General features: G+C 42.1%; 1 protein-coding gene across 1 annotated transcript; it reads left to right on the top strand.

Annotated features, from left to right (window-relative positions):
• Positions 1–168: 168 nt before the first annotated feature.
• On the top strand, positions 169–26,235 carry TAF5L (TATA-box binding protein associated factor 5 like). Its single transcript, XM_054024142.1, has 5 exons — positions 169–346; positions 7,107–7,251; positions 13,024–13,128; positions 15,844–16,568; positions 24,273–26,235. Exons 2-5 carry the CDS (start codon positions 7,110–7,112, stop codon positions 25,068–25,070), a joined length of 1,770 nt encoding a protein of 589 aa, XP_053880117.1. The 5' UTR covers positions 169–346; positions 7,107–7,109; the 3' UTR covers positions 25,071–26,235.
• Positions 26,236–27,887: the final 1,652 nt, after the last annotated feature.

Below are 27,887 nucleotides of genomic sequence, written 5' to 3'. Positions count from 1 at the left end.
CCGTGGCCTTTGCCCTTCGCCCGCTCAAGGCGCCAGGCAGCGCTAGCCGAGCGCCGCGGCGAGGGCCTCCCATTGGTGTGTGTGGGGGTGCACCACGCATGCGCCGTGGCGCCGCCCCAGCCCTCCTCGCTCTAGCTCTCTCTCTCTGTGTCAGTCAGTCATGGAGCGGCTGCCTCGAGCCGCGGCGGAGACGGAGGCAGCAGCAGCGGCAGCCAAGGGAGGCGGCGCGGGCTGCGCGCGCGCTGCGGAGAGCGGCGTCTCGCGCCGGCGGGCGCTGTGACAGCGCGAGCCCAGGATTCCGCCTTGTGCCCGCAGCAGGAGCCGCCGCCGCCGCCTGCGATGCTCAGTGAGTGGCCCCAGGGCGGAGCGCGCGAGCAGGCTGCCCCGTGCAGCGCGCCCGGCAGCCGTCCCGGGCCCTGGGAGGGAGAGGGAGGCAGGCCTGGGCTGGGGGGGCGGCGCACACCGCGCCGGGGATGCAGCTGTGCCCGCCTGCAAGGGGACGGGAACCAGCTGCCTCGCCTCCCCTCTCTGCAGCGGTGCAGCCCCAGCAACAGGGAGCGGGATGAGGATCCTCCCTGACCCTGCCTCCCCATCCGCTTCTCCTTTGCTCCCTCTTGCTTTTTATCTCCTTCCTCCCCAGCTTCCTGATTCCCCCTGGCGGCTGCTGCCTTCTCTGCCCGTGGTTTCCCCCCTTCTGTGCTCTGCACTGATTTTATTAGGCTGGGAGGGGGACTATCGAACTGATTCTGCCCTGAAAAGTGACCCTGTAAAAATGGCCCCGTGGGACTCCTTGATTATTGTGTCTCAGGTTACAAGAGCTCAGCTTACATGTAGCAAAAGCATAACTTTTGTAACCACCACCCCTACAACCAGAGTCTGGGATCTGAAGATCAAGCTGGGGCTTTCCCGTTAATTTCATCAGAGCCAGCACTAAAGGCCCTGCAGGCCTAGTTCTGCCCTCAGTGACACCTGTGCAGCCCTACTAAAGGCTAATCAGGTTGCCCAGGGGGCACTGCAGGCAAAAGTTGGTCTACAGAATCTCATGCTGTTGATGACGCACAAGCAGGAAAACACCCAGCTTCGTTCCCAGGTTGTAGCGCTGGGAGTTATGAATGACTTTATACTGAGCACATTGGATTTGGGCTCAGTGAAACATAGGGAACCACAAATTCCCACTCTTACAGAGTTGCCTTCCAAAATATAACTGCAGTGTAAAAACCAAGCTTTTCTTGTGTGTTACAAATAAATCCTGAAAGTGTTAAAAATTCAGGATTTATTAACATTCTTTTAATGCTTATGCAATGAAAAATTGATTTTCACTTTCTGGTCTTCATGTGCTTGCTCAGTGGTGTTTTGTTTGGGTTACAAACATTGTAAAGGAAAATTATTATTTAAAAATACTGGTTCAGTTGGGAAGGGGGAAATTCATGGAAATGGATCTGTTGCTCTAACTTTGTTTTTACAAACCCTAATTTTGAAGTAAGATTTGACCTCACTTTAAGGAAGGCAGGGATGTATTAGAATTTGAAAGGAGAGGGTGATCTGTTATGGGTGGAAATAAAATAGATCATGCTCGTGTGGAACACAGGAAATAAGGCACACAAAGCTTGCCATTGAATCTCATTCTTGAAACATCCTTCATGGGGTTGTTCAGGCTTATTCTATGGATTCTGCCCAAAATGCAGGTCTAGTGTGAATGGACACAGCTCCACTAAAACCACTGTTAAACAGCTGTCTCCTCTATTTCTGAACCCAAACTCCACTGTTGGGTACGGGTATAATCTACTGCAGGTAGTTAAATTATTTTTTGTCAAGGTCCAAATTTCTTGGTCAAGGTCCAGACTCCACAGAAACATTTGACACCTCAATAATAACAATAAGTAAATAAAAAGATTTCATGGTCTGTTCAAAAGCATCTGATGATCCGGATTTGGCCCACAGTCTGCCTGCTGACTACCCCTGCTTACTGTTTCTACCATCTGGAATGCTTCTCCTATTTTGCTGCATCTCGTTAAATCTCCATTTCAGCTTACAATGTATCTTGTCTCACTAACCTGGACCTCTATTTCTCTTACTATAAATGGGGACACTTAAGTAAAATTTGAGCAAAAATTTAGAATTTGTAAAAACAAGTTTTTACAGAACCCTAAGACTAGTAGAAGTAGTGCCATGAAATAATATTTTTTTAATTCAAGTGGAAGCAGTAACTTTTAAGCAATTAAACATTTCCCTGCATTATTTGTGACCCAAACATTGAAGTACTGAGAAGCTGAGAGAGAACAAGAGTAAACAAAAGTGGAATTGCTAAGCAGCATAAAGTAGTTAATTAGATTCTTTAAGTTCAGTTCTCAGTTGTCAGTGACACAGGCAGAAATATTGGAAATAATTATTTTTTTTAGCTGAGTCCATTTACTTCTATAAACTGTTCTGGGATTACAGTTTATATGAAAGGCCCCATACAGAAATGAAGTTTTGCTATACTGCAAGTGGACTCCAATTTTGGTGCCTCTCAGTAACAGACCATTGACCTGAAAGCAAGGGCTCAATTTGGGGATAAAAGGCAGTGATGCTCTGCCAACCGTTCAATGCCTGACACACCACTCACCATAGAATCTGCAGATGTTCAAAATATGATCACAGGTGCTCAGCTGAGCTGGTCAGGTTTGACTCTTCATATGGAGGCTTGGATACACAGTTCTCAACAAAGGCAAAGGCCCTAGCTTCTGCAGTCATGTGATGACTTCAAAATCTAAGCTGGCTTCTGAAAAGTTGTTACTAGCCCTTTAGTATGCGAAGAAAAGCTTGAAACATGGACAGAGCATAACTGCATTAGGGTCTACAGGCAGCTTCCAGAAGGAGAAGCAACAACCACTATAGTCAGGGAAGATGCCCTTGGCCCCACACTAACCACCAAATCGTAGTAGGTTCCTGTTGCTCTGGGGAAGGGGAGCTTGGCTTGGGTTCTATGGGATTGGCACCCCCTTTGGGGCTGAGGTATCCTCTGGGCTTCTGGCTTCTCAAAAAAAAAAAAAAAAAAAGTAGTGTTTTTTTTCCACCTGCCACCCCCTCATGACACCAAAGCAAGATGATTTAATTCTGTGTAGACTGTGCAGCACTTCATAACATGATCTGTCCTCTCCTTTCTTTTTTATTTTGATAAGCAGTAGATGAGTTAACAATATTGACCTATTATCCCTGGGCACTTACATTGATGCCCCATTAAGAAGAATCAGGTAGCTCAGACCTCTGAGTGATTTTCAGACTCACTTTGTGCAGACTCAGGCATTTCACATTTTAAAAGCTTTCTCCACAATCAGGAGAGCAAAAGACTAAGTGAAAGTTGAGATTTTGGAGAACAGGATGGCAGATGCCGGGGGGGGGGGGCGGCGGAATCTAGGCCTCTGACCTGGTGTGATCTGGCCTAATTTGAACCCTGCTGACAGCATTCTGAAGGGCTGATTTCTTATGCTTATTTTAATATACTCGGCAATGGCCATCAAAATCACAGTATCTTTAGGAATATTGGTTTTGGTGCTTTGGGGCTTTTCTTCCTGTGTCTTTTACTGCAGATAATTTCCCTGCTTCCATTATAACACTCCCTTTCGTACTGAGGAGTCAGGTCCGATAGCGAATGGAAGAGCTGAGCCGCAGATAGCTGGAGCAAAAATAGCTTTCTAGGAGAGAGGCCTTATTGGACCGCCATAGCACCTGTAGCAGTAATGTCATGTATTTGCAATGTTTTAGGGGATTTGCTCAGTGGTAAACCATCTAAGCAGTTCCTGTTGGGTGACAAGAATTAAACAAAAGTGGAATTGCTAAGCAGCATAAGTAGTTAATTAGATTCTTTAAGTTCAGTTCTCAGTTGCCCGTGTTACCTATTTGGTAACTTTAAACCATCCTTTATCTACAGAAAAAAAAAAATCTTCTTAGGAGATGTCATTCCTAGTGTCAATCCCAGTCCTGTTGCGGGCAAAGGAGAGAGTGAAGTGGAGTAAGTGTTTTCCTGCAAACGTATAGAGCCCTGCAAATTCAGAGATATTCTCGGCTATTCATGGACCATTTTTGCAGATCAGATGTGGATACAAATTTTGTATCCACGCAGGGTTTTACAAATGTAAAAAGCTAGGGTTTCCTGTTACCCCCAAAGCTCTGAAAAGTCCAAGCCTGAACGAGTTTCCAGTAACTGATCTGAATCGCAAGTCCTAATCTATTTGGTCTAACATCCCTAAAATACCCAATCCCTGTATATGAGGATTTGAGAGCCCTATTTAAACTCTTGTCTTTCTCCCTTGCCTCAAACTTACCCTCTTCTACATTAGTCACCTGCTTGATTCAGCAATTGCTGGTGAAGACTGACCTCTGTTCCCCTGCAGCCCTTATGGCATTACCATTTGATAGGATCTGCTGGAGTTCGACACCTCTATGCCTCAATGTAATGGGTGATTCTCCTCACTCATTACAGGCTTATTGTGAGTCACCTGTATAAGGGAGCTGTGTCCTAATGTGTGAGCACCTCTCCTTGATGCAGCTTCATGTTAGTTTTGGTAATGAAAAATAAGGCTGCGATTAAAGCAAAAAAACAAGACTCTGATGGTTATGGGTTCTATTTTATATTGAATCACTGGTGTGGGACTGGTATACACACAGTTTGTGCAATGATTTAACTAAATCAGTTTAGAAACATATGTAGTTAAATCAGTGCAATGCCCTTTTGTAGATGCACATATTTTGGATTAAGAGTGGTATTGTGATTTAGTTTAAGCTGGTTTAAAAAAATGTAAAATAACTCAGTTTAAGGTACTCAATCTGAAATAAGAGCCTTTACAAGAGGGGGTTTCACAGATTTAATTAAATCTGTTTCTAAACTGATTTAGTTAAATTTGTGCACAGAGTATGCATCAATAAGGCCCTAGTGTGAGCTTGGATGAGGCACTTATACATCAGTTATACTAGCTGCAGTATTGGATAAAATATGGGACTGCAACAAAACAGATTCTGAATCTGATTTAAGCTTCTCTGGGTGGGAGTTAGGATTTGGAGTTCTCTGCATTCACTTTTTTGTTGACTTGAATAAAATCCTATTATACCTCTCCCTTCTGCAGAGAAATATTAAAGATATCGGTAGAACTTACATTGATTTATATGATTTTATTAGCTCTTGTGAGTGGAGGAAGCTGTGGTTGAAACATACAATTTCTTCATTTTTTTAAATTGAAAAACGCACTTGTTTGTGGCCCCCCACAATTGACTCACTTAGGTGAACAGATGGAAAACTTTTTAAACTTGTCCCCAGAGCAAATATGGCTTTGTAATAGCACGTCTCTTAAAATTCCACTATTGCTAAAATTTCATATTCACACCCACTTGGTACTTCAAGAAGAGTAATTGTTTTAACTGCTCCTGTAAACTGTAAAATGTGTGTGAGTATTAACAAAAGCTAAGCGACTGTCATGCTTTTTAAAAAGCTGTTAAAATCCTCTTGTTCTGTTTTGGGAAGGGATATCCTTAAAATTAATATTGCCTGTCTGAGAACTGATGTACCTCATAAAACATAGTTGCTCAAACCAGAAAACATTAGTATTTATGGTAAATAAATGCAGGTCTTTTTGTATTGGGAATGGGGACATAGGGTAGAGAGGTAGGAAGCAGACTTAATGTTGAAGTTCTTTAGCTCGTTCTTCCAGTAGAAGAAAATTAGCACTAATCCATATTTAATAAACCATATGTCCATGTTTGGTGTTTATTTCACTTAAAACTCTTAAACACCCCTAAATGTCTGAATAGAATCTATGGCTTTTTGACTGTGTCATTAGTGGGCAAGGGGGATTCAAGTAACATCTGACCAGTGTTCCATTTTTCACAAACTATAGGCTGATGCAAGTAGCATCAGACTCATTATTTTATGGAGCTATGACACTTTTAAAAAATGTTTGCAAAATTCATTATTATTGCAAATAATTTCTAATTAACTTGTATTGCTCCTTTTTGTATAAGGATTTCCCAAAAAGATGTGTGGGAAAGAGGTGGCTGGATGGGGGGAAGGCAAGGGAGAGAAGGGTGCAGGAAGTTCTGCTTCTTACCTTTGAAGTACACCTCTACCTCGATATAACGCTGTCCTCGGGAGTCAAAAAATCTTACCGTGTTATAGGTGAAACCGAGTTATATTGAACTTGCTTTGATCCACCGGAGTGCGCAGCCCTGCTCCCCCGGAGCACTGCTTTACCGTGTTATATCCAAATTCATGTTATATCGGGTCGCATTATATAGGGGTAGAGGTGTAATAGGAATGTTAACTGTGGTCTCCCCGGTTTTGCTGGAGGACCTCCTGGTAGTCCCAGAAGTTGTTTAATGTTAGCTCTTGCCTCTTAAACTTCCTTTAAAAAAAGTTGAGTTGTATGATTAAAAATCTGTTCCCTTCTTTGCTGATCAACTTTCATTCGTGTGATGATGTAATTTCACTGGTTTTACAGTCATCAGAGTCTTTTAAGGCTAAACAGGACCTGAATTTGTAATGTGAAAAAGCAAGTAGGAGAAACATGCCTTTCAGGCCCTCCTTATACATCACAATGAAAAAGGGGGTGAGGGAAAGGCACAACCCAATTTAAAAAACAAACTTTACAAGTTACTTTTGCTACCTTATAATGGATGTTCTTTTAGCTAAATAAAATCTTTTGGCTAATCACTACTGTTTTCTCTTACTCTTTCAGTGTCTTGTTATGCTGAGGTATTGGGAGATGAGCACTTAAGGGTATCTCTCATACTTCAGTGTCTAAAGAATCTGCAAAAAGAAGAACAGGAGTACTTGTGGCACCTTAGAGACTAACAAATTTATTAGAGCATAAGCTTTCGTGGACTACAGCCCACTTCGAAAGCTTATGCTCTAATAAATTTGTTAGTCTCTAAGGTGCCACAAGTACTCCTGTTCTTCTTTTTGCGGATACAGACTAACACGGCTGTTACTCTAAAGAATCTGCCTTTGTGGTTGCTAGTATAATGGAAGTTTTGAGCCATTTGTTTTCAGTCAGGTTTAATGCAGATACTATGTTTATGGAAAAGGATACATAACCCACCTGTAAACCATATTTTTATGCACCATCTTTTTTGAGGTCATGAAACGCGTACGCACAGAACAGATTCAGATGGCAGTGTCCTGCTACCTCAAGCGCCGTCAGTATGTGGACTCGGAAGGTCCCCTAAAACAAGGGCTGAGGCTGTGTCAGACTGCTGAAGAGATGGCAGCTAATATCACAGGTAAATTTTTCATGCATACTTATGGGAGGAGGAGTGGAAAATACCTAGTTTTTATATAGTAACTTTAATTTTCAGAGGGAATTTTTCAAATACTAAATTGGGAGGAGTTACAAACAGTAGTGGGGAAAATAAAATATAAAGGGGCCTAGACCAGAAACGTGGTCAGAAGAATAATAAGATTAATGATAGAGAAAAAGTAAGCTAATTAATCTGGGCAAATATTCTGAAACACCCATTTATGCTCTGTGGGAAGGAGAAACCTGGCAAGTACTGATGGTGAAAAAACCTAAGGGTGAAATTGGGTATGAATAGGAAAAGCCAGTACAACTTTGTTTTGCAGAAGCACAGAATCATATGAAATAAAAATACCAGGAACTGTTTCTTTCTCTGGCTAGTAGTTGTCATGTAGTTTTGAAAGACCCTTCCACATCCCTCAAAAGAACCCTGTAATGGCTAGAATGGAACGTGTTTACATGCATTCTCTCTCCCTTTCCCTTCTAAGAGCTCCTGGATCTCTGCTACACTGTCTGCTCCACATCTCCTCCTCCGCCCAAGGAACATGTTTGTTTGTTTTTTCAAACCATGTCTATGGCACTCTTCGCTGTAGAACCTGAAGGGGAGGGACACAACGGTCCACAAATATTGCAAGAATATAAACACCAAAGGGTGGGGTGGGGGTTATAATGAGGGATGAAACTCATGTTTAAAGGTAAAAGAAAATACAGGCCGAATGTTCGGTGGGAGGAGGAGAAGTTTTCTGTCGGTGAGCTCTCAGCCTGTGGCAGCCTCCCAAGGGGAGTGGTACACTCTCTGTTTCTTGTAACACATACAGCTTGCCTGGACAAAATACCAGTTACTGTACAATCCTGCATTGGCAGGGAGATGGACTAGAAGATGATAAAATAGATCTTTTCCATTTCTAGAATAGACCCACCACAATACTGAAGCAGAGTGTAACATGCTATGGGTAAATGGCAGGTTCAACTCTTTATAGACCTAAGAGAAATGATAATTGGTGCGTCTGTATGGCTTTTCATCTTCAAACCATTTTCAGACAATAGCTATAGCAGGGTTATAGTGGATCACAAATTGAATATGAGTCAACAATGTGATGCAGTTGCAAAAAGGGCTAATATGATTCTGGGTATATTAACAGGAGTGTTGTATGTAAGATACAGGGTGGTAATTGTCCCGCTCTGCTCAGCACTGGTAAGGCTTCAGCTAGTGTACTGTGTCCAGTTCTGGGCGCCACATTTTAGGAAAGATGTGAAGAAACTAGAGAAAGTCCAGAAGAGAGCAACAAAAATGATAAAAGATTTTGAAAACCTGACCTATGAGGAAAGGTTAAAAAACCTGGTCATATTTAGTCTTGAGAAAAGAAGACCGAGGGTTGATAAGTCTTCAATTATGTTAAGGATTGTTAAAAGAGGTTGGTGATTAATTGTTCTCCATGGCTGCTGAAGATAGGACAAGAAGTAATGAGCTTAATCTGCAGCAATGGAGATTTGGGTTAGATGTTAGGAAAAACTTTATAACTATAAGGATAGTTAAGATCTGGAATAGGCTTCCAAGGGAGGCTGTGGAATCCCCATATTTGGAGATTTTTAAGAACAGGTTGGACAAACATCTGTCAGAGATGTTCTAGGTTTACTTGATCCTGCCTCAGTACAGGGGGTGGGATTTGATGACATCTCAAGGTCTCTTTCAGTCCTCCATTTCTATGATTCTATTTAATCTTCACAACAAACCAGTGAAGTATTATTCTCATTTTAAATGGGATGCAACTAAAGTAAAAAGATGAAGTGATTTTGCTGAAGGCTGCAGTGGGGAAGAAGGAGGCAGTGTAATAATGGGATTAGGACTCGGGAGCCATAATCTCAGTGGCATAAAGTATGACAGTAGATGCTGGTGGGATTATGTTGGTGTATGCAGATCTTACTATTTTGCATACAAATAGAAACCTAATTTAGATAAGAGAGTATGAATATCTGTATATTTTTAACTGGCCACCAAACACTGTAAATAAATTTATATTCATTAGTGTGTATCCTGCCAGTTCAAGGATTTTGTTGCTGGTGATCCAGAACGCAGTCATCAGTTTTCATTAGATCCCAAACTCAGGGCAGTCAGTGGTCATTTGTTGAGGTGGTCACTATTAGTTCATTTCAGACATGTTCAGTGGGAGCACAATGTGCATAAGTTATAGTTCTCCAGATGAGAGTGAACCTCTGGAAAGTTCTTTTTTCGTGACTTAAAACAAATATAAAAATGGAAACAGGGCTGATCAAGACTATGGAGGTTGGATGGTCTTCCTGCAACATATCCTGACTATGGAGGTTGCCTTGGTCTTGAAGACTGATAACTAGACTAACACCTGACCACAATAAAAAAGCCTGTGTTGAAATACTCTTGGAATAACTATTTTCATCACTTTTCCTAAAAATCCCCTGCTGACTCCCTAACAAAACCCACCCATGCTTTTCCTGATCAGCTGTTTCCCTGATTGTTTTCTAAACAACAATCCTTTCATTTAATTCTCTGGGTCATTTACTTCCTATTCTTGCCTGTCTCCTGTACTATGGTTTCTGTTCTTTCTAGATATATTTCATGTTCTTTATTTGATTTATATGCTTTTCTTTTTCTTTCCTATATTGGCACTTAACTTTTTCCTTCTTCCTTCAGAATTGCTTTACCTCAGCCCATCCCAAATGTTTGATATGGTCACTATATCTCTCTAGCTATTTGTCTGTTGTATGCTTCACTGCAGCATACAAACTGGGGAGCAGAACTTCCTCCCAGCTCATCTTCTGCCCTTTATGGGACCAGAAGCATAATGCACCAGTAGCGCAAGTGAACCTGCAGCAGGTTTTTCTAATACACACATATACCCGTGGGTGAGGTAAATTGATCATTTTCTAATAGACCAATAAAAGTGTGAGAGTAGCCATCCTGTGTGTATCAGCTGAAGAGAACACTTTTGTTAGCCAAAATAGAACACTACAAGGGAGATCATCATTTCAGCTAGGATAGTTCCTTTCAATCTATTAGCAGGTCACATAACTGGCTCCATTTACAGGAATTGAAATCAGGAAACAGATGTTATCAATCGATGCTGTCATGGCCAATGGAGAGGGTGGGAGGGAAACTGTCCATGGTAGAACTGAAAGAAATGTATATACGCCCAAAATCTCTCTCTTTCTTTCAGAAGGAAAATACACCTGAAAACAGCTCTCCCTGCTCCAGAGGAGTTTTTAGGGAGTGATTAAGTTCTTGATTCCTGTGTAAAATGTCAGAAGGGGAAGAACTAGAATTCTAACTGCTTATAATTGGCTCATATGTAGTATCTGGTTACTGTTTGCATGATGGCAATGAGCATAAGTGCCCGATTAGCCTTTTCCCGAGTTAATTACTCAAAGGTAACACCCTTCTGTCTTACACGTAAGGTGATCTTGGTTTTGAAAAGTAAGTCAGTTACACAGGGCTAAGGGGAGATTTAGTGGTACTCAGTAGAGTGCACCTGTGTGGTATGGGCAGAGAGGCAGACCACTCCCATTACCTATGGGAATGTCAAAATCAGGACCTATTGCCAAAGGTAGTGCTGGGGAAACGGGAACATCCTAAAGAGCTGACGCTAAATCTTTTCTTTAACCCTGTATAGAGATTTTATTACGGAATAGCCATATTTGCGTACATGGGTGAGTCGCATAAAAGGCAAGCTCTTGTGATTGGGTCTGCTACTGTTTGGGCTGTTCAGATGACTGATGCAGCTGACTTTGTAAACTGCCGTGCAATGCTTTTTTAGGTTAACGTGAGCAAAGTTTGTATATTATAGTTCTAATAGAGAATGTTGACTTCGTTGAGCCATAAGTCCAAGCACTAACAGAGAAGCTGAACTGTAGGCATTAAGTGAGCCTAAAAACTTTGTCTTTTAGAAGTAGAAAAAAGTATTTGAAGTCATTCAATAAATATATAGGTTTTTTTCCTTTTTACATCACCTCTAAGATTTTATGCAACACAGCATGCCTTCAGAACCTTACTGTTTGCTTCTGCATGGAATTCCTACCAGTTCTGAATTTCCAAAGTAGCTGGGTTATGGAAAAACAATCTTCCAACAGGGTTTAGATTTGTGTATTTAGGAAATAGGGGATTTGGGAGGGGTGGGATATTGTTATCCATGTAACTTCACTAGCACTGAGTTTGTTCACAGTGGGGGCTGCAGTTTTGCAGCTATCTTTATGCTCCTGCAGTTGAATTGAGCTCAGCCCTGGGAACCTGTAAACATGACCACTGCATTTCCCTAAGCTGATGTAAGATATGCCTACTCATTATAAAGCAGGGGTAAGGGTAATGCTAGGGTATATGTGAATCTTGGCTCAACGCTATCTTCATTTCTTTCCAGTGCGACACAACAGGGGTAAGTTGGAGACTGGCCTTTCTCTCTTCAGCATGTGGAAACTGGCAACTTTGTTTATAGGCTTCCAGGCCTGTAATAACTGAGTCTTATGAACGCTAGAGAGCAAGAGGGGGACCAGGATTAGGATTAGGAATAAAGAGACTTGAGGAAGAAATTGTGGGGTTGGATTGAAAACAGATGGGAAGGAGGAGAGGATGTAGGCAAGTATAAACATGGATAAAAGAAGGGGAGTGAAGGAAAGAGGGAATGATAAAATTCATAAGAAGAGAGAAAAAGTATAGTAAAAAGAAAAAACAGGTGAGAAGGAAGAGCAAAAGAATCAAGACATTACAAATTTTAAAATTTACATTTTGACATTCAAAATGTAATAGAGTACAGATGTAGTCTGCTTAGAGTGTCACAGAGAGTTGTGTATAGGTTTAGGAGGTGGAAGATTTTGGTTTTCCTTCCTCTGATGGGGATCCCTTTTTTGAATACTTCAAAGCTATCTTTACCAGAGTTAATATTGATCTTTCTGAAAAACAATGTAATACCTATTTTTATGGCCATGGCATGTATTTGTCAGAACAAAACTCCATTGGAAAGGTAGTCACAAGCACCACTACAAGGTTTTTTTCTTCCCTCCTGCAAATTACTCAGTATTTTGTATCATGTAGGCTGGTCAAAAGATACTGCCTAGATCAGTTGGTGAATACAGCTTTGCTATAACATGCGGTCCACAGCAACATGAGAGCATAAGGATACATTTTGATAAAAACTAGGTGTTTGAAGAAGTAAAGGTATGAATTTGTGGGCACTGATTCTTTAGTGGGATTTCTAGACACTGCTGTAATGCAGATAAACCCTATACTCAAGAAATCTGATAATCTGATTTAATATCCCCAATTGTAGAATTCAGATTCTCTGGGAATTCCTCACTTCATGTGATAGATTCATTTGAGAGAGAAACACAAGTTTGCTTCAATAAGAATGATTTATTTTAGCACACACAGGGTTGTGGGACTGTGCTGAATTATCTAGTGGCAATCTAAAGGGATCTGTAACAATGTTTAGACAGAGAACTTTGTGCTTTATTTGAAAGTTAAACAGTGGGTAACTATTGTTTCTTGTCAAGCTTTCAGTACAGTACTTAATGTGTACAACCTTTGTCCTTTTCCATTTTCCCTAATTTATGTAACTTTGGATTAATAATTTGTCAGATGCCCTATGAGACAGTATCTAATGCTTTGCAGAACATGGCCTACATTCATCCTGAAATGTTGTCTCTTTGGTTGCATTTTGTTCAATTTTATGTTCTGAATTTTGACACTTTCAGATACAAATACCCTTGGATTCTAATTCTTTTTTTATTCTCCCAGTCCAATCTGAATCTGGTTGTGCCAACGTAGTGTCTGCAGCTCCCTGCCTGGCAGAGCCACAGCAATATGAAGTGCAGTTTGGACGATTACGCAGTTTTCTCACAGGTAAGCAGCTGTGGGAGGAGGATAGCAGATTCTGGACAGGCAGTATACCTTTTTAATTTAGTGTACAGTGCTAGCTCAAAGTCTTTAAAATTCTTTTTTGAATGGGTGACTCTATGTCCAAGAGACCTAAATCTGAAGTCCTGTAGCTTCAGTGAGTAAAGGGACTCCACCACTTACCTTTAAAAACAGGTAAAACAAATTAACATTTAAGATTACTGCAACTGAAAGGTTAGAGAGAGAAATATTTATCTCTTTCAGTATGTTTACTCTGTGCATTTGACTGCACTTTGTGCATAGTCAGTTTTGCTGTTTCCCTTCTCAGCCGGTCAGTTTACCCTTCATGTTTGCGTGGATCTTCCATGCAGCAACAGGAGAGTGGGAAAGACGTATTATTTTTTTAAGAAATGAAAAAAGGAAGGTGTGATTGTAAAACACTAAAATTGGCAGATCATTTTAGAGGTAGATGTAATGGTATTTTATTTCTGTTCTTGTTAGCTTTTCAGACACTGTGGTATCTGAATGCCTGAAGCTATTTTTAACTCATTTTTTTGATTGTCTAGATCTTAAGGGGAACTGTGTTCCTTTAAATTTACCTGAGCATTGCTCCAAAGTTTTTGGGACTAGAGGATGTGGGGAAGAAACCAACAGTGTTGTCTCTGTGTGCCCCCAAAATAGAAAGAAAACTTGATCTTTCTAGAAACAAAAAGACCCTTGGAGGGTAGGTGGCAGTAAAAAGTGGGAGGGGCTTCCAGGGAAAGGAGTACAGAAGTGGCCGATCAAAGTGTTGTGTGTGACTGCCACCCTTCACGGCTATGGGGAGAGCTCTATTGATTACAGTTATATTTAAGTTAGGATTAATATTCCTGCTGGAGTTGAGGCAGGTTAGTTGGGAAGATTCCCATCACAGTATATAATATAGCTGGTCTGTAGACTTATCGTGACCATCAGTAATGCAATGGTATCAAACTATTGCATGCTTTTATAATTTGAGGGTGGAGATAGTATTGAAAAGTGTGGACATTCTTTTCAAGATTGCAGGTAAACTTCATGCATTAGATGTGGGGTGCAGTTTTCGTAGCATCCTCTTGCTTGAGGCTCACAGGTGCCCTTTAAGATAGCCTTCATGGCTCCAACTGGCAGCTGCTTTCCCCTTTTCTATCCCCTTCTGTTTTGGTTTTGATCTTACCTGCTTGATCCCCTTCTGACTTGAACTTTAACCTACTTTCATATCTGCATCTATGATGTGTAACCTGCAGCCAGACAGCCAAACGAAGCTCACCAAGGGCTTGCTGCCTGCCATCTCTGTCTCCACTGGCACTGAAAAGCTGTTGTTGCACATTTCTCCGCAGTGCATTCCTGTAGGGCTCCTGCAGGTCCCATTCTCTCCCACCCCCATTCCTGCCAACTTGTAGCCTCTTCTCCAGTGAGGTCCTGCTCCTCTCAGCACTTCTGAGGCATGGGAATGGAACAGAGCACCATCTGGCAGCTTGGGCGTTCAGAGTGTGCAAAGCACTAATTGGTTGTCCATGACCTGGGAGAGAAGGGAGAAAGAATGCAGAGGGGGGAGAGGCTTACAAAAGGAGACAGAGAGAGGCAAAATGGCAGGATGGAAAGGAAAAAGTGTTGGAAGAATACTTAGGTTCTTTTCCATTGTCCGTTCTCATTGATTTGAAAGGAAAAAGAGAAAATGATGTCTGGGAAGGCAAGAGGCAGAGAGAAATGGGAATAAAGAAATAAAAAGGGATGAAAAAGACCCACCTTTAAGGCTTTTAAAATATATTTTGTTTCATTCATCTGAATGCATCATACACAAATGTTGAGGCTTGAGCTGCTGGTAAATCGCTGTTGTGGCCCTGTATGCTGCCACTGCTTGTGTGGCACTGCTTGGCATGCTACAGCTCCCTGCAGTCACTTGAACCTGGGAGGAAAACAGCCCCAAGAAGCTGGCTTAAAAAGGGGTGGACTTGTTACACAGCTACAGTCTCTTCAAGGTACAGTGTATCCCAATCAGGTGTACATTACACTGTGTTCTGGAAATTACTGTTGGGATTTGTTTTGGCTAAAGAGAGAAGAGCAGGGACAGAAATAAAACTGTGAAGCACAGTGTGTTGCAATATGTTTTCAAAATAAACTGAGAGTACGTTCCTCTTCCTTCATTTGCGAATCAATTCCATGCATTTAAAAGCACCAAACGCAAGTTGTACTGGAGCTGGGAAAACCACTCAGTACAGGCCCAAATAAAGTAGGTAAATAATTCTGTGTTAAACATTACGGAGGTATGGTGTACAAATATATTTTTTAACATATCCTAATTTTAAAATGCAATTATTTCAGTACATAGAGCATTTAAAATAGGAAAATTTTCTTCTAAATTCATAAGAGATTCCAGCTGTCATGTTGTTTATGGTGTGTATTTTAATAAATGGATCTTAATGAAAAGTGCTGTTAGTAACAGAAGTAAGCTATTTCAAACTGAATTTTATGTTGACAGTCTCCCTCTTGCTGAGCTGAAAATGTATTTTAGATCAGAGATGCAATAGATTCTCTATCCCCCCTTTAGGGACACCAAATATTTATTTAGAAACACCAACAGAAGGCTAGACGTTTGTCCTCTAACACCATTGAAGGCAGCTTGAATAAATTGTCTTGATTTATGTTTCTAGCAGAAAATAGATTGAGAGAAACCATAATGCTTGTTGTTGTGTTCTGATTTAGATTCAGATTCCCAGCACAGCCACGAAGTGATGCCTCTTCTGTATCCCCTTTTCGTCTACCTCCATCTTAACATGGTCCAAAATGGCCTAAAGAGCACAGTGGACAGTTTCTACAGTCGCTTCCATGGGATGTTCATGCAGAATGCCAGCCAGAAGGATATCATTGAGCAGTTGCAGACTACCCTGACTATTCAAGACATCCTGTCCAACTTCAAGCTCCGGGCATTTCTGGACAACAAGTATGTTATCCGCCTTCAAGAAGACAGCTACAACTACCTTCTCCGCTACCTCCAAAGTGACAACAACAATGCTCTTTGCAAGGTTCTCACCTTGCACATTCACCTGGATGTGCAGCCTGCCAAGAGGACGGACTACCAGCTATATGCCAGTGGCAGCTCCTCACGCAACGAGAGCAATGGCCTGGAAACGACAGACATGCCTGCTTCCATACTGCAGAATGAGGCAGCGCTGGATTTATTGCAGGACAGCATTAAACGAGTCAAGGACGGGCCTCCTTCACTAACCACCATATGTTTCTATGCCTTCTATAACACAGAGCAGTTGCTGAACACAGCAGAGATCTCGCCGGATAGCAAGCTGCTTGCTGCTGGGTTTGATAATTCTTGTGTAAAGCTGTGGAGTTTGCGATCCAGGAAGTTAAAATCTGAGCCCCATCTTGTAGACGTGTCCAGAATCCGCCTGGCTTGTGACATCGTGGATGAGGAGGTCTGAATATCCTTATTTTTCACCCTATACGTTTTGGAATGTGTGTAGACTATTTATATAAGAAAGGCTAAAAGAAATGTTTTCTAACTTGGATGTGGGGATAGGGCTTCATGGAACGGGAGAGGAACTGTAAGGGCATTGAAAAGCTGAATGACCTTGAATCTGCTCCACCCCAATATGAAAGTCTTATGAGCTACTGCCATCCCTCTCTTCTCCTGCAGCAGCCCTAATGCAGACAGCTGTGGGAGGATTTTATGTGGACAAGCTCAGGCAGCAGCCTGCCAGTCCTAGCTGCTTTTTTCCTGCTCCCTCTGTACTTGGCTCAGCCACTAAAACAGGGGTGAGCAAACTTTTTGGCACAAAGGCCACATCTGGGAGGGGAAATTGCATGCAGGGTCACGAATGTAGGGCTAGGACAATGGGTGCAGTGTGCAGGAAGGGGCTCAGGGCAAGGGGTTGGGGCGGAGAAAGGTGCGGGGTGTACGAGGGGACTCGGGGGTGCGGAGTGTGGGAGGGGGCTCAGAGCAGGGGTGAAAGGAGTGGTGCGGAGTGTGGGAGGAGGCTCAGGGCAGGGGGTTGGGGTGCAGGAGGGATTTGGGTGCGGGCTCCGGCCCAGCGCCGCTTACCTGGAGCAGCTCCGGGGTGGTAGCAGTACGCACCAGGGCAAGCTCCCTGCCTGCCCTGACCCCGTGCCGCTCCGGCACCACATCCCTGCGGGGGGTGGGCAGAAGGCTCCGCATGCTGCCCTTGCCTGTGGGTACTTCCCCCGAAGCTCCCATTGGCCATGGTTCCTTGTTCCCGGCCAATGGGAGCTGCAGGGGGCGGTGCCTGCAGGCGAGGGCAGTGCACAGAGCCCTCTTCCCCTCTTCCCCCAGGGGCCGCAGGGACGTGGTGCCGGCCGCTTCTGGGAGCAGTGCGGGGCCCGTGGCGCCCTGGGGGTGGCAATCCCGTGGGCCGGATCTGGTCTGTGGGCCATAGTTTGCCCACCCCTGCATTAGAACATATGCAACCTGGCACTATTGAACCGCTAGTGGAGGCCCAACCCCAGAAGCACGTAGCCGTCCTGTGAGTGAGAGAGTGAGGCTGCAGGGATACCAGGAGTGAAACAAGAACAGTGAATAAGACAATACAAAGCAAAAATAACAGGGAAAACAAGACAAGAAGGGGAAAAAGGAGCAGACAGAAGAGGGTAGGAGATAGAAAATGGACAGAAAAAGACGAGAGCAGAAGGGGGCTGGGCCTGGTGTGAGGAGTCATGGAAGTGGGATCCATGCCCATTTCTCAAATTGTCTCAAGGGAGGCTCCATTAAGGTTGAGAACCTGTGATTTAACTGATCAGTGGGTAAATGTTTAGTACAGAGAAATTATGTTGAACTGTCTATACTAAGGAAACTGCACTGTAGAAATGTAAGAGACTTGCCAGTGTATCTTTGTAATGTTTGAGGGGAGAATGATGCGTATGCCTTTGCATGCCTGGCCTTCACCCCAACGCTTTGCTAGATGGCATCATCTAGTTTATTCCACATCTCTTTTAGTTAGTGCCAATTGCCCCATTTCTGCCCTCCCATTGCAGCCACCCACGTGGCACCTTGCATTTGATTAGGAGATCAGGACTTGTGACTCTGACTTTCTTTAATCATCCTTCCAAGCAAGGCCTCCCTTATTCTTGTGCTCAGCAGCTTGCTGTGAGAACATCCCCTCGCTGCTGCTTTGCTATTTTGTGTTGCTTTTTAAAGAAAACCCAGTAGCATCTAGATAGTGAGGGACTGTTTACTTTGACATAGTAAAGAGAACTCCGAGCCCTAATTATGAGTAGGGATTGTTTTGTTAGTCATCTTGGGGCAGACTTCCAGGCAATGTGGCTCAATACGCAGTACTACTTGAGTTAACCCTTTCAGGTGGGTGTACAAATTGGTAGCTTAGGCTATCCCAAGATCAGGCTATGAACTACTTTCATCATAAGGTTCTGGGAGTCCATAGGACTTTTCACTTTGAATCAGTGCTGTGACAAATATGCAGGTCACCTCAGATTGCCTCTGGGCTTCAGGCTGCCCTATGCTATATAAATTCCCTTGTTTACATATCTAACTTCTGAATAGCAAAACACTGCCAAGTTATTTGGAGTATATATTGCTTCTTGCTAGCAAGTGTTTACATACCTTTATGTGTGTTCTGAAATGGCTTTGGAAGTCTGGGTGCAAATGGCTCTTGCTGATTATTTAACATTTGTGTCCATTGTAATATCTGCATACAAGTTTAAAACAATATCTTGTCAAAAATTAGCACATGTCCAAGCAATTTCTGCCCCACCACTGACCAAAAAAACCCCAGCCATCGTGGCAGCAGGACCAAATGTAGGGAAAAACCTGGATGAATACACTTCTTGCAACATGTCATAATATTGCCAAATTCTGGGCTAGAAAGAGAAAAAAATATAGAATGGAGAGCCCATCAATGAGAATATGCTGCCACAGGCCTCCAGAAGTTCAAACTTGAGAACAGGCATTCAGATACAATTGGGATGGAGGCCCAGGGCCGGCTCTAGGATTTTTGCCGCCCCAAGCAGAAACAATTTTGGCCTCTTCCCCCTCCCCCCGTTTTTTTCTTACCCCACCCCCAGCCCCGCCTCAGCTCCACCCCTTCCCCAAATCCCCAGCCCTCCTCCTCCCCCCAGGCTCTCAAGTCTGGGAGGGAGGGTGAGCAGCGGCGCGCGAATCAGATGTTTCGCGCGCCGCGGCCGCTCGGGATCTCCCCCTCCCTCCCAGGTTTGAGAGCCTGGGAGGGAGGGGGAGCAGCGGCGCGCGAGTGGCAGCAGCGGAGGTGAGCTAGGGCGGCTGGGGCACATTTTTAGGGGCGGCATTCTGGCGCCGGCCATGCCGCCCCTAAAAATGTGCCGCCCCAAGCACCAGCTTGTTTTGCTGGTGCCTAGAGCCAGCCCTGTGGAGGCCATAAATACCTATATAGGCAGAGTAAGAGTATTCTGGCTGGTCACAGCTGCCATGATGTGTGATAGTGAAAGGAAAGGCTATATCTGGGAGAGCTATTCATGTATAAATGATCAGTACTGTGGAAAATATACAATACACAGGATAATTTAGATAAAAAGCACCTGGATGCTACAGCGATGGGTGCTGTAGAACAGCCTTTGATGATGCCTCACTTTGGAGATACAGGGTTTCTATATTATCTTGTTTGTCTCCCTCCCCTCCCCCACTCACTTACTCCAGATACTTTGGTTTTGGGGAGATTATTGCATATCCTTAGTGCCCGAAGTAATTTGCTTTCAACTTTGTTTCTAATTTGCAGTAAACTAAATGACTAAATTCAGTTTTTCATGATGTAAAATTGTAAGATTGCACCAATGTTCAATAGATCATTTGCTGTAACTGCACTGGTGGTACGCTATCAGGTTTTTTTTATACATCTCTGTGTATGAACAAAAAGAGAGGTTCAGATATTAAAATAATTCCCATAGCATGAGTGTTACAGAAGTGCAGTTAATTCTAGTTGGCCCGATGCCCTAAAATTATTAGGGTCAAAAGGTCTAATTTACAAAGCTGAAAACAAGTTCCTTATTCAGTGTAATGCCCCAACATGCTGGTGATGTCTCATCTCTGAAGAGTACTGGAGGCTTGAGCCTGCCCTTTGGGGTAAGGCAAGTCCATTGTCTTTATAATCACATGTGCTATAGGCTTTATATTAATATTCTCTCATTTAACTGTATACTCACAGTCCAATGTAATATGTGATTTTGCAGCTGTGCAAATAGCCTCATAATTGTCCTCTTTGCAAGGTTGCCATGTAAGTGTCTAGGACTACATAAATCAACAGCAAAAAATGCTGCATTTTGTTCCAAGCTGTAGGAGTGGCTGCTCCTAAACTCTGATGTGAAGTCAGACTCCGCTCTACTTAAATTCTGCTCTGAAGATACTGAGTGGCAGGGGGCCTATGAGTGGAAGAGAGGGGTTAGGGTACTAGGCAGGAGGAATACTGGAGGAAGCAGCCTGAAGACTGTCCTTTAGAGCCTCTTCTCTAGCAGAGGGTAGGGGCTCTTCGAAGCAAGCACCTTCCCCTGCTGTGCAGTTGTATGCAGGAATCGGGCTCCCCGCTTGAAAACCTTAGGAGCTCTGCAGGACAAGAGAGATATTGTAGGTGTCTAGGATAATCTGCTAGTGCAGGGATGGGGGTGGAAGAATGAAATGCTGCCTGGCCCCAGCATTGTTCCCACTAAAGAGCTTGAGGCCTGGCTCATTTCCTAACTGCTGCTGGGCAGAAGAGTATAGGGCTGGGTTTGGCTCTTTTTCCCAACATGTGACTGGGATGGAAGGGTTTGAGGATGACATTTTTGTCATTTTAAATAAGAACTTCAGTGATTTTTATATAAATGTCTCCAAAATTAATAAAAACAGACTGGCTCTAGGGACAATACTAAAAATAAAAAATTACCCTGTGGGAGAAAATAGTTCTTTACTGTCTGTGTGTATTTGTGTGCGTGCATTTGTGTGCGCACACGCATGCTCATATTTACACACACACACATAATCACCTCCTGTTAGTTTCAGGCAATATACCACAGCCTTAATTGTTTTCTTCCCCAAGTGTTGGTTGCTGTTGCCCTCTGTGTCCATGTATGTCTGCTGGGAACCGAGAGTCTCTGCTATTCTACCTGTCCTTCAGCCTGCTTTTTGGGTCCTTCTCAAATACCTACATCTGCTGCTCATAGCTTTTCCAAGTAGTGGCAGAGTAAAATTAAAACACAGTGATTCTTGTTAGTTTAACTACTTCCCACAGAGGTATAAACAGCAGCAGTGAAACTTACCAGGGTTAAATTAATGTCACACAGCAGCTGTTGTAAGAGAAAGATTTGAGCATCAGCAGGGGCACATTGAGCTCTCTGTCTGTAGACTCAGGAAGATGACACTGCACTGGTTCACATTTAAAAGGTAACCTTTGCAACCAAAAGGGCTTTAAAAATAAAAACACTTCAGTTCTGTAGAAAGTAAGTACTTTACTTATCTGGGAAAATTTCCTACTCACCAGTGGGGAGTAGATTTTTTTTTCTTTTTTTCTTTTTTTAAGATCTCATTCCAGAGATTATGACATTTGGAAAGTTCTTTTAATACTTTCTTTAAAAAATTCTTATTTTCTTTTTCCTTTTTTTCCAGACCGTATTTACAAATAATAAAATACAATTGTTAATGCATGTAGTTGGCTTGGAAAAGGGTAGTGTTTTGCATATTGAAATGTAGAGGAAACAAATTGTTCACACTGCTCTAACCTGCAGTAGTAACTACTTTGGAAGGGATGATTGATATTCTCAGTAATGCTCAGTGCTATCATATATCCAAGAAAAGTATGTATTATCACATTTCATGTCTGGGGCAGTATTTCTGAAAAATTACTAAAGGAGAATGGATTCCCCCACCCCTACAATTGATGACAGCGCAGACCTAATTCTGTTACTGTTCTAACTGCTACAAAGAATCAAGAGAAGAGCAACAAAAATGATAAAAGGTTTAGAAAACAAGGAAAGGTTGAAAAAACTTGGCATGTTTAGTCTTGAGAAATGAAGACCGAGGGGCGACCTGATAACAGTCTTCCAATATGTTAAGGACTGTTATACAGAGAACGGTGATCAATTGATCTCCATGTCCAGTGAAGGTAGGATGAGAAGTAATAGGCTTAATCTGCAGCAAGGACATTTAGGTTAGATATTAGGAAAAACTTTCTAACTATAAGGGAAGTTAAGCTTTGGAATAGGCTTCTAGGGGAAAGTTGGAAGCATTTAAAAACAAGTTGGACAAACACCTTTCAGAGATGGTTTAGGTTTACTTGGTCCTGCCACAGTGCTGGGGGCTGGACTTGAGGACTTCTTGAGGTCCCTTTCAACTACAAATTTCTATGATTCTGTGAAATACTCAACTAAAATACAAAATGGAGTGTAGAATGTTCTTTGTGGTTAGCATTTCCTGTGTGACACTGGAAACAAAGGAATGGAACTCAGTCCTCAGCCAGTGAAAGATTTGTGGTCTGTGAATATCTGGGTGCATTTTTTTGAGTACAGAAGAAGGTTACTGGAATACGAGACTGCTTCTGAGCAGAAGAGAAGTGACACATGCTTGCTGACTGTCTAGAAATCATAATTGATTGGGAGGGCATAAAACTAAAATTCTGGATTTACGCAAATTACTAAAAGTGCACTGTAAAATAGGGAACCTCAGTGGACTTTTATTGGCAACTTTGTCAGGAAGCGTAGGGCTGCAAATGATTAACATAACATGCTGCAGATTGCAAGCCCTCACCTTTAATGGGGGGGAGGGATAGCTCAGTGGTTTGAGCATTGGCCTGCTAAAGCCAGCGTTGTGAGTTCAATCCTTGAGGGGGCCACTTAGGGATCTGGGGCAAAATCAGTTCTTGGTCCTGCTAGTGAAGGCTGGGGGCTGGCCTTAATGACCTTCAAGGTCCCTTCCAGTTCTAGGAGATAGGATATCTCAATTTATTTAATTTTAATTTAATTTAATATGAAGATGTGGCTTACAGACAGTACAGGCTCCAGCAAGCAATGCTACATCCAGGGCAGAGAAGGACACTTGGCTAAAAATGGAGCTTTGCATGTTAGAACCTGTAGTCTCTGTGCCACACCCCCATAGTAGAGATTCAGTTGCTATAAACCATATCATGAAATTCCCGTGGGTGCTGCTTTGATGAAGGAAAGATTTGTGACTTTATTATATTTCTATTCACATCTGGGGGAGGAGGAAATGCATAGTAGCATTGCTTTCAATTGCCTTCATTTCTTTTAGTCTGCTGCATCATTTTTCTGCTAGGAGTCTGGGTTTTTTTTTTATCCAGAGTGACATTCATTTCCAATAATGACTACACCAAAGCATCAGGTGCCAAAATCTGTTTCCACACTACTGCCAAGAGCTTAGTAGAGAGTGAGTAGGAAGTTACCAAATGAGTTTAGCAAGTGTGCCAAAGGAGGAGAAATTTGGAAAAGAATACATCTTAAAATAGCCTGTCTTGTCTATTTTAATATAATCTCAGGTCTTGTCTACACAGGGCACTCAGGAAAATTAAACCAAATTAAATAAAGATGTGACTTTAGAGTGGATAACTAAACCACATTAAATTCTTGTGTGGAATTCTTATTCAGAATTGAAGTGGCCTTAACTTGGTTTATGCAGTGTTGTTGTAGCTATGTTGGTCCCCAATAAAGACATTTCCTCACACACCTTGTCTCTTTAATTCGTTTTAGTTTAATTCACTTTGGAAGTGGACTAAGATAAACCAAATTAAGGCCACTTTGATTCTGAATAAGAGCATCCCCACAGGGTTTTTAGTGTGGTTTAACTAATCCACTTTATAAATTAATTTCTATTAACTTTCCTGTGTGTCCCCATGTAGACAAATCCTGAATTTAAGGTTCCTTCAGAGATGGGAATGGGGGTATGGAAAGTGAAGATAAAACCGTGATAAAACCAAAACTCAGCAGGTCTGCATAAGATCTAGCATGGAGCAAACATGCTCGAGAAGTGGACATTGCCTTGTTACACAGAATGGACATCTATAACTCTACCACTAGTTCTCCCTTTTTTGGTGATGGCAAGGGAGAGGATCCTCTGAGATCACTCCAGCCCACTTTTCACTTGCTGCTTCTTGTTGAACAAATAAATATGCTCTTTTGTTTTCTCCACTGTCCAGGAGGAAGATGACAACAATGTAGGCACAGAAATTAAGATACTGAGAGGACATTGTGGACCGGTGTATAGCACGAGGTTCCTATCGGATAGTTCGGGACTCCTATCTTGTTCTGAGGACATGTCCATCAGATACTGGGACCTTGGAAGTTTTACAAACACTGTGTTGTACCAAGGGCATGCCTACCCTGTCTGGGATTTGGACATAAGTCCTTGGAGCCTGTACTTTGCCAGTGGTTCCCACGACCGCACAGCAAGACTCTGGTCATTCGATCGGACATACCCACTGCGAATATACGCGGGCCACTTAGCAGATGTGGACTGTGTAAAGTTTCACCCCAATTCCAACTACTTGGCTACAGGATCCACAGACAAAACTGTGCGCTTATGGAGTACTCAACAGGGGAACTCTGTGCGCCTCTTCACAGGTCACCGTGGCCCTGTGCTAGCACTTGCATTTTCTCCCAATGGTAAGTATCTGGCTTCAGCAGGAGAAGACCAGCGGTTAAAGCTGTGGGACTTGGCATCTGGCACTCTTTACAAAGAACTGAGGGGGCACACGGACAATATAACCAGCCTTACTTTTAGCCCCGACAGTAGTTTGATTGCCTCTGCATCAATGGACAATTCTATTCGGGTTTGGGACATTCGGAACACATACTGCAATGCCCCTGCAGATGGTTCTTCCAATGAACTGGTTGGTGTATATACCGGACAGATGAATAGTGTACTGAGCGTACAATTTATGGCCTGTAACCTTCTTCTGGTGACTGGAATTGCACAAGAAAATCAGGAACATTAATTTTTCTAGGGGGGTGGGTGGGTGTATTGAATGCCAGAGTCCATTACCAGCTGAGATTAAATTACTGACTGTGAAACACTTTCTTCCTCTCTCCCATTAGCAGACATGTTCAGAATGATGCAAATATTTTCGAATGGCTTTCCCATAAAAGGACCTATACTGTTGAACAGAGGAAGAGGAAGAGGGAATGGCAGAAAACTTTAACCTAGTCTGATACTGGTAAGGCAGAGGAAGAGGGGAAAAGAAAGCCTGTTGTTCAGTAGCTTGGGACAGCCAAAAGCCTAATCCAGACAAATGAAATTATCAACTGGACAAGCTGCTGACCTGCACTTAAATATTATGCATTGACTGATGGGCATATCCTACCTACTATTAGTGGAGGCATGAGTGCGCTCGCATATGTGTAACTACTGGCCCAGTTGGCTTTTCTTTTTTTCTGGTATTGCAGAGGACCAGAATTTAAGACCCTTATATTAAAAGAAAATGGCTATTTACAGTAATGGTCCCAATCACTACAGCTCACAATAGCACTACTGAAGTGTTTTGGACTAATAATGTAAAAAAATTCGCCTTTTTTAGTAAGGGGAGGGAAATCTGATGTAACAGCCCATCTCTGCATTATCATTTGGGTTCAATTCTTGGCACTGCCTATGATATTTGTAACTCTTCCTGGTCCAGGAATTTGGGATTTTCCAAATCTGGTTGCACAGTGTTTTGGAGGTGAAGGGAGTAGGCGAGAGTGGTAATTTGTGGGTGATTAATAACTCACCCTGGCTGAAGAGGAGTGTGAGAGCCTGATGGAATTTAACAGCAGAAACTTGGACTCCTCATAGGAAAGGGTCATTTCTGCACCTCACCAAAAATATTTCAGCAAATGGAAGTTGGCAATCTTTGGAGGATGGGAAGGGGACACAACGTGAAATGGAAAATAGTATTACTAAATTATTGTGCATACACAGAGGCAGCTTTGCCAGTGTTAGATTTTTCTCAAAATGTTGCAATATCAATTATATGATCACTTTGTGAAACAAATAGTCAACATTTAAAATCAGGATCCGAGGAGAAAGCAAGTCCTAATTTGTCATTTGGAGAGAAGATTAAATACTTCTGCTTTCTGGAAAGAGTTATTTTGTATTTTGTTTTCTATTAAAAGCATTTAGTTTAAAAAAAAAAAAAAGCATAAGTCTCTTTGTGGGGAATTTAGGGTTGCGCTGATTTGTGTGGAAGGTGAAGGCAGATTCATTGGTTGGGTTACATCTCAATACACTTTGCAGCAAGGAGAGTTGATGCTTGTTGTTGGTTATGCTATACTAGTGCCCCATAACAGAACTAACCTTGATGGCAAGTAATAGAGTAGAACTGCCGCTAAAGGAACTCAAGTGTGGGATACCATAATTTTTCTCCTGAGATGTCTTGTCTTACACATCTCACATCCCCCTCAGTTTAAATGACCTGAAACTTAAATGTTTATAATTATTTTACATGTTTTTGAGCAGCAAAATAAGGGCATGACCAAAATGTTTTTGGAGAAAATACTGTCACTATTAAAATGCTGATTGTCTCTGATATACCCCTAAATGTTATGGACCTGTATGAGTGGGATTCCCCCTTTCAGACCAAAAACAATCTGAGGAGTGAATGAATGGCTCGTGGGACAGGTAACGGAATATACAGCCCTTCGCTTTTGTCACCATTTCAAATCCAGCTCAGGTTGGTAGCAGGGTGGATTTGATTAAAATTAAATTGATTTAAATCATGATTAAAATCACTAGTCAGGAAGACTCAATTTAATCATGTTTTTCTACATAAAGTGCATGCTTGTTGATTGTTATAACCTTAATACATATTCTTCACAACTCAGAGATAGATGTAGGTTTCATTTTTAGAAGGTACACACTATACGTTTTTAAACAGCGATTTATTTTGAAAACTTTTCAGATTCATTTTACAGCTATATCAGAAAATGAATGATTGTTTAGATATTTCATTTACCAAAGGTAAATTGGGAGGTGAACTATCTCCAATTCAAAAGGTTAATCATTAATATTTGGAGGATTTTCTTGCCATGCTATATTAGGAGGAGAACATCACCAGACAGACATTTACGTTGTTTAACTAAAACAACAACATTAAGTATTCTGGATTTTTTTCTTCAACAGCAAACATATAATATTTTAACAAAACAAGCCTATGTCCCTCACTTCTCACATTTATCTCCAGACTTCTCCTTGTCCAGATCTATTCCGCCCCCAGCAATCTTCTATTCATTGAACGTTTTGAAACTTTGCATTTTTAGAGAGAGGTAAGGGATTGACTCTGTACACACAAATTTGCAGAGGGACAATAGAGTTGAGGTCAGTTATTTCTCACCTCTCTATATTATTTATTTATTTTAATACATGTTTGTTGTTAACAAGCATGTTACCTCCAGAGACACAAATCCACAGTTTGAGAACTGCAAAACTAAGTGTCTCTGATGGTATCTTCTAGACTGAGCACTGAGTCCCATTGGGTAGATAGAAAGATTAACCTAAAATAATGTATACAGAAGCCCCTGGAACCCCATGAGATTGAGTCTCTAATCCATGAATTATTGGAACTCATTTACAAAACTTTTCTTAAACATTACACGAATATATTGTCTCATACTATAGAATTAGAATTTATAATCCCTATTCCATGATGAGAGATATCTGAGCTATAATGTATCTTAATTAAAACTATCTTTAGATAGGTTTTTTCCTCAAAAAGCATTTTATCAAAAAAATCAAATTTTTTTAATTTTTATTTTTTTTAAATCATTGATTTTTATCCACC

The sequence above is a fragment of the Malaclemys terrapin genome, chromosome 3 (genome assembly GCF_027887155.1).
Source record: "Malaclemys terrapin pileata isolate rMalTer1 chromosome 3, rMalTer1.hap1, whole genome shotgun sequence".
NCBI classification, from domain to species: domain Eukaryota; kingdom Metazoa; phylum Chordata; order Testudines; family Emydidae; genus Malaclemys; species Malaclemys terrapin.
The sequence above is the reverse complement of the archived record's forward strand: the minus strand, read 5'-3'. Positions and strand labels throughout refer to the sequence as shown.

What these genes read in the sequence shown, in the direction of transcription:
- TAF5L (XM_054024142.1), top strand. Translation starts at nt 7,110, where the DNA reads ATGAAACGCGTACGCACAGAACAGATTCAGATGGCAGTGTCCTGCTAC. An exon ending in GATGGCAGCTAATATCACAG is followed by an intron (nt 7,252 to 13,023) that starts GTAAATTTTTCA and finishes TTATTCTCCCAG; the next exon opens with TCCAATCTGAATCTGGTTGT. An exon ending in ATTACGCAGTTTTCTCACAG is followed by an intron (nt 13,129 to 15,843) that starts GTAAGCAGCTGT and finishes GTTCTGATTTAG; the next exon opens with ATTCAGATTCCCAGCACAGC.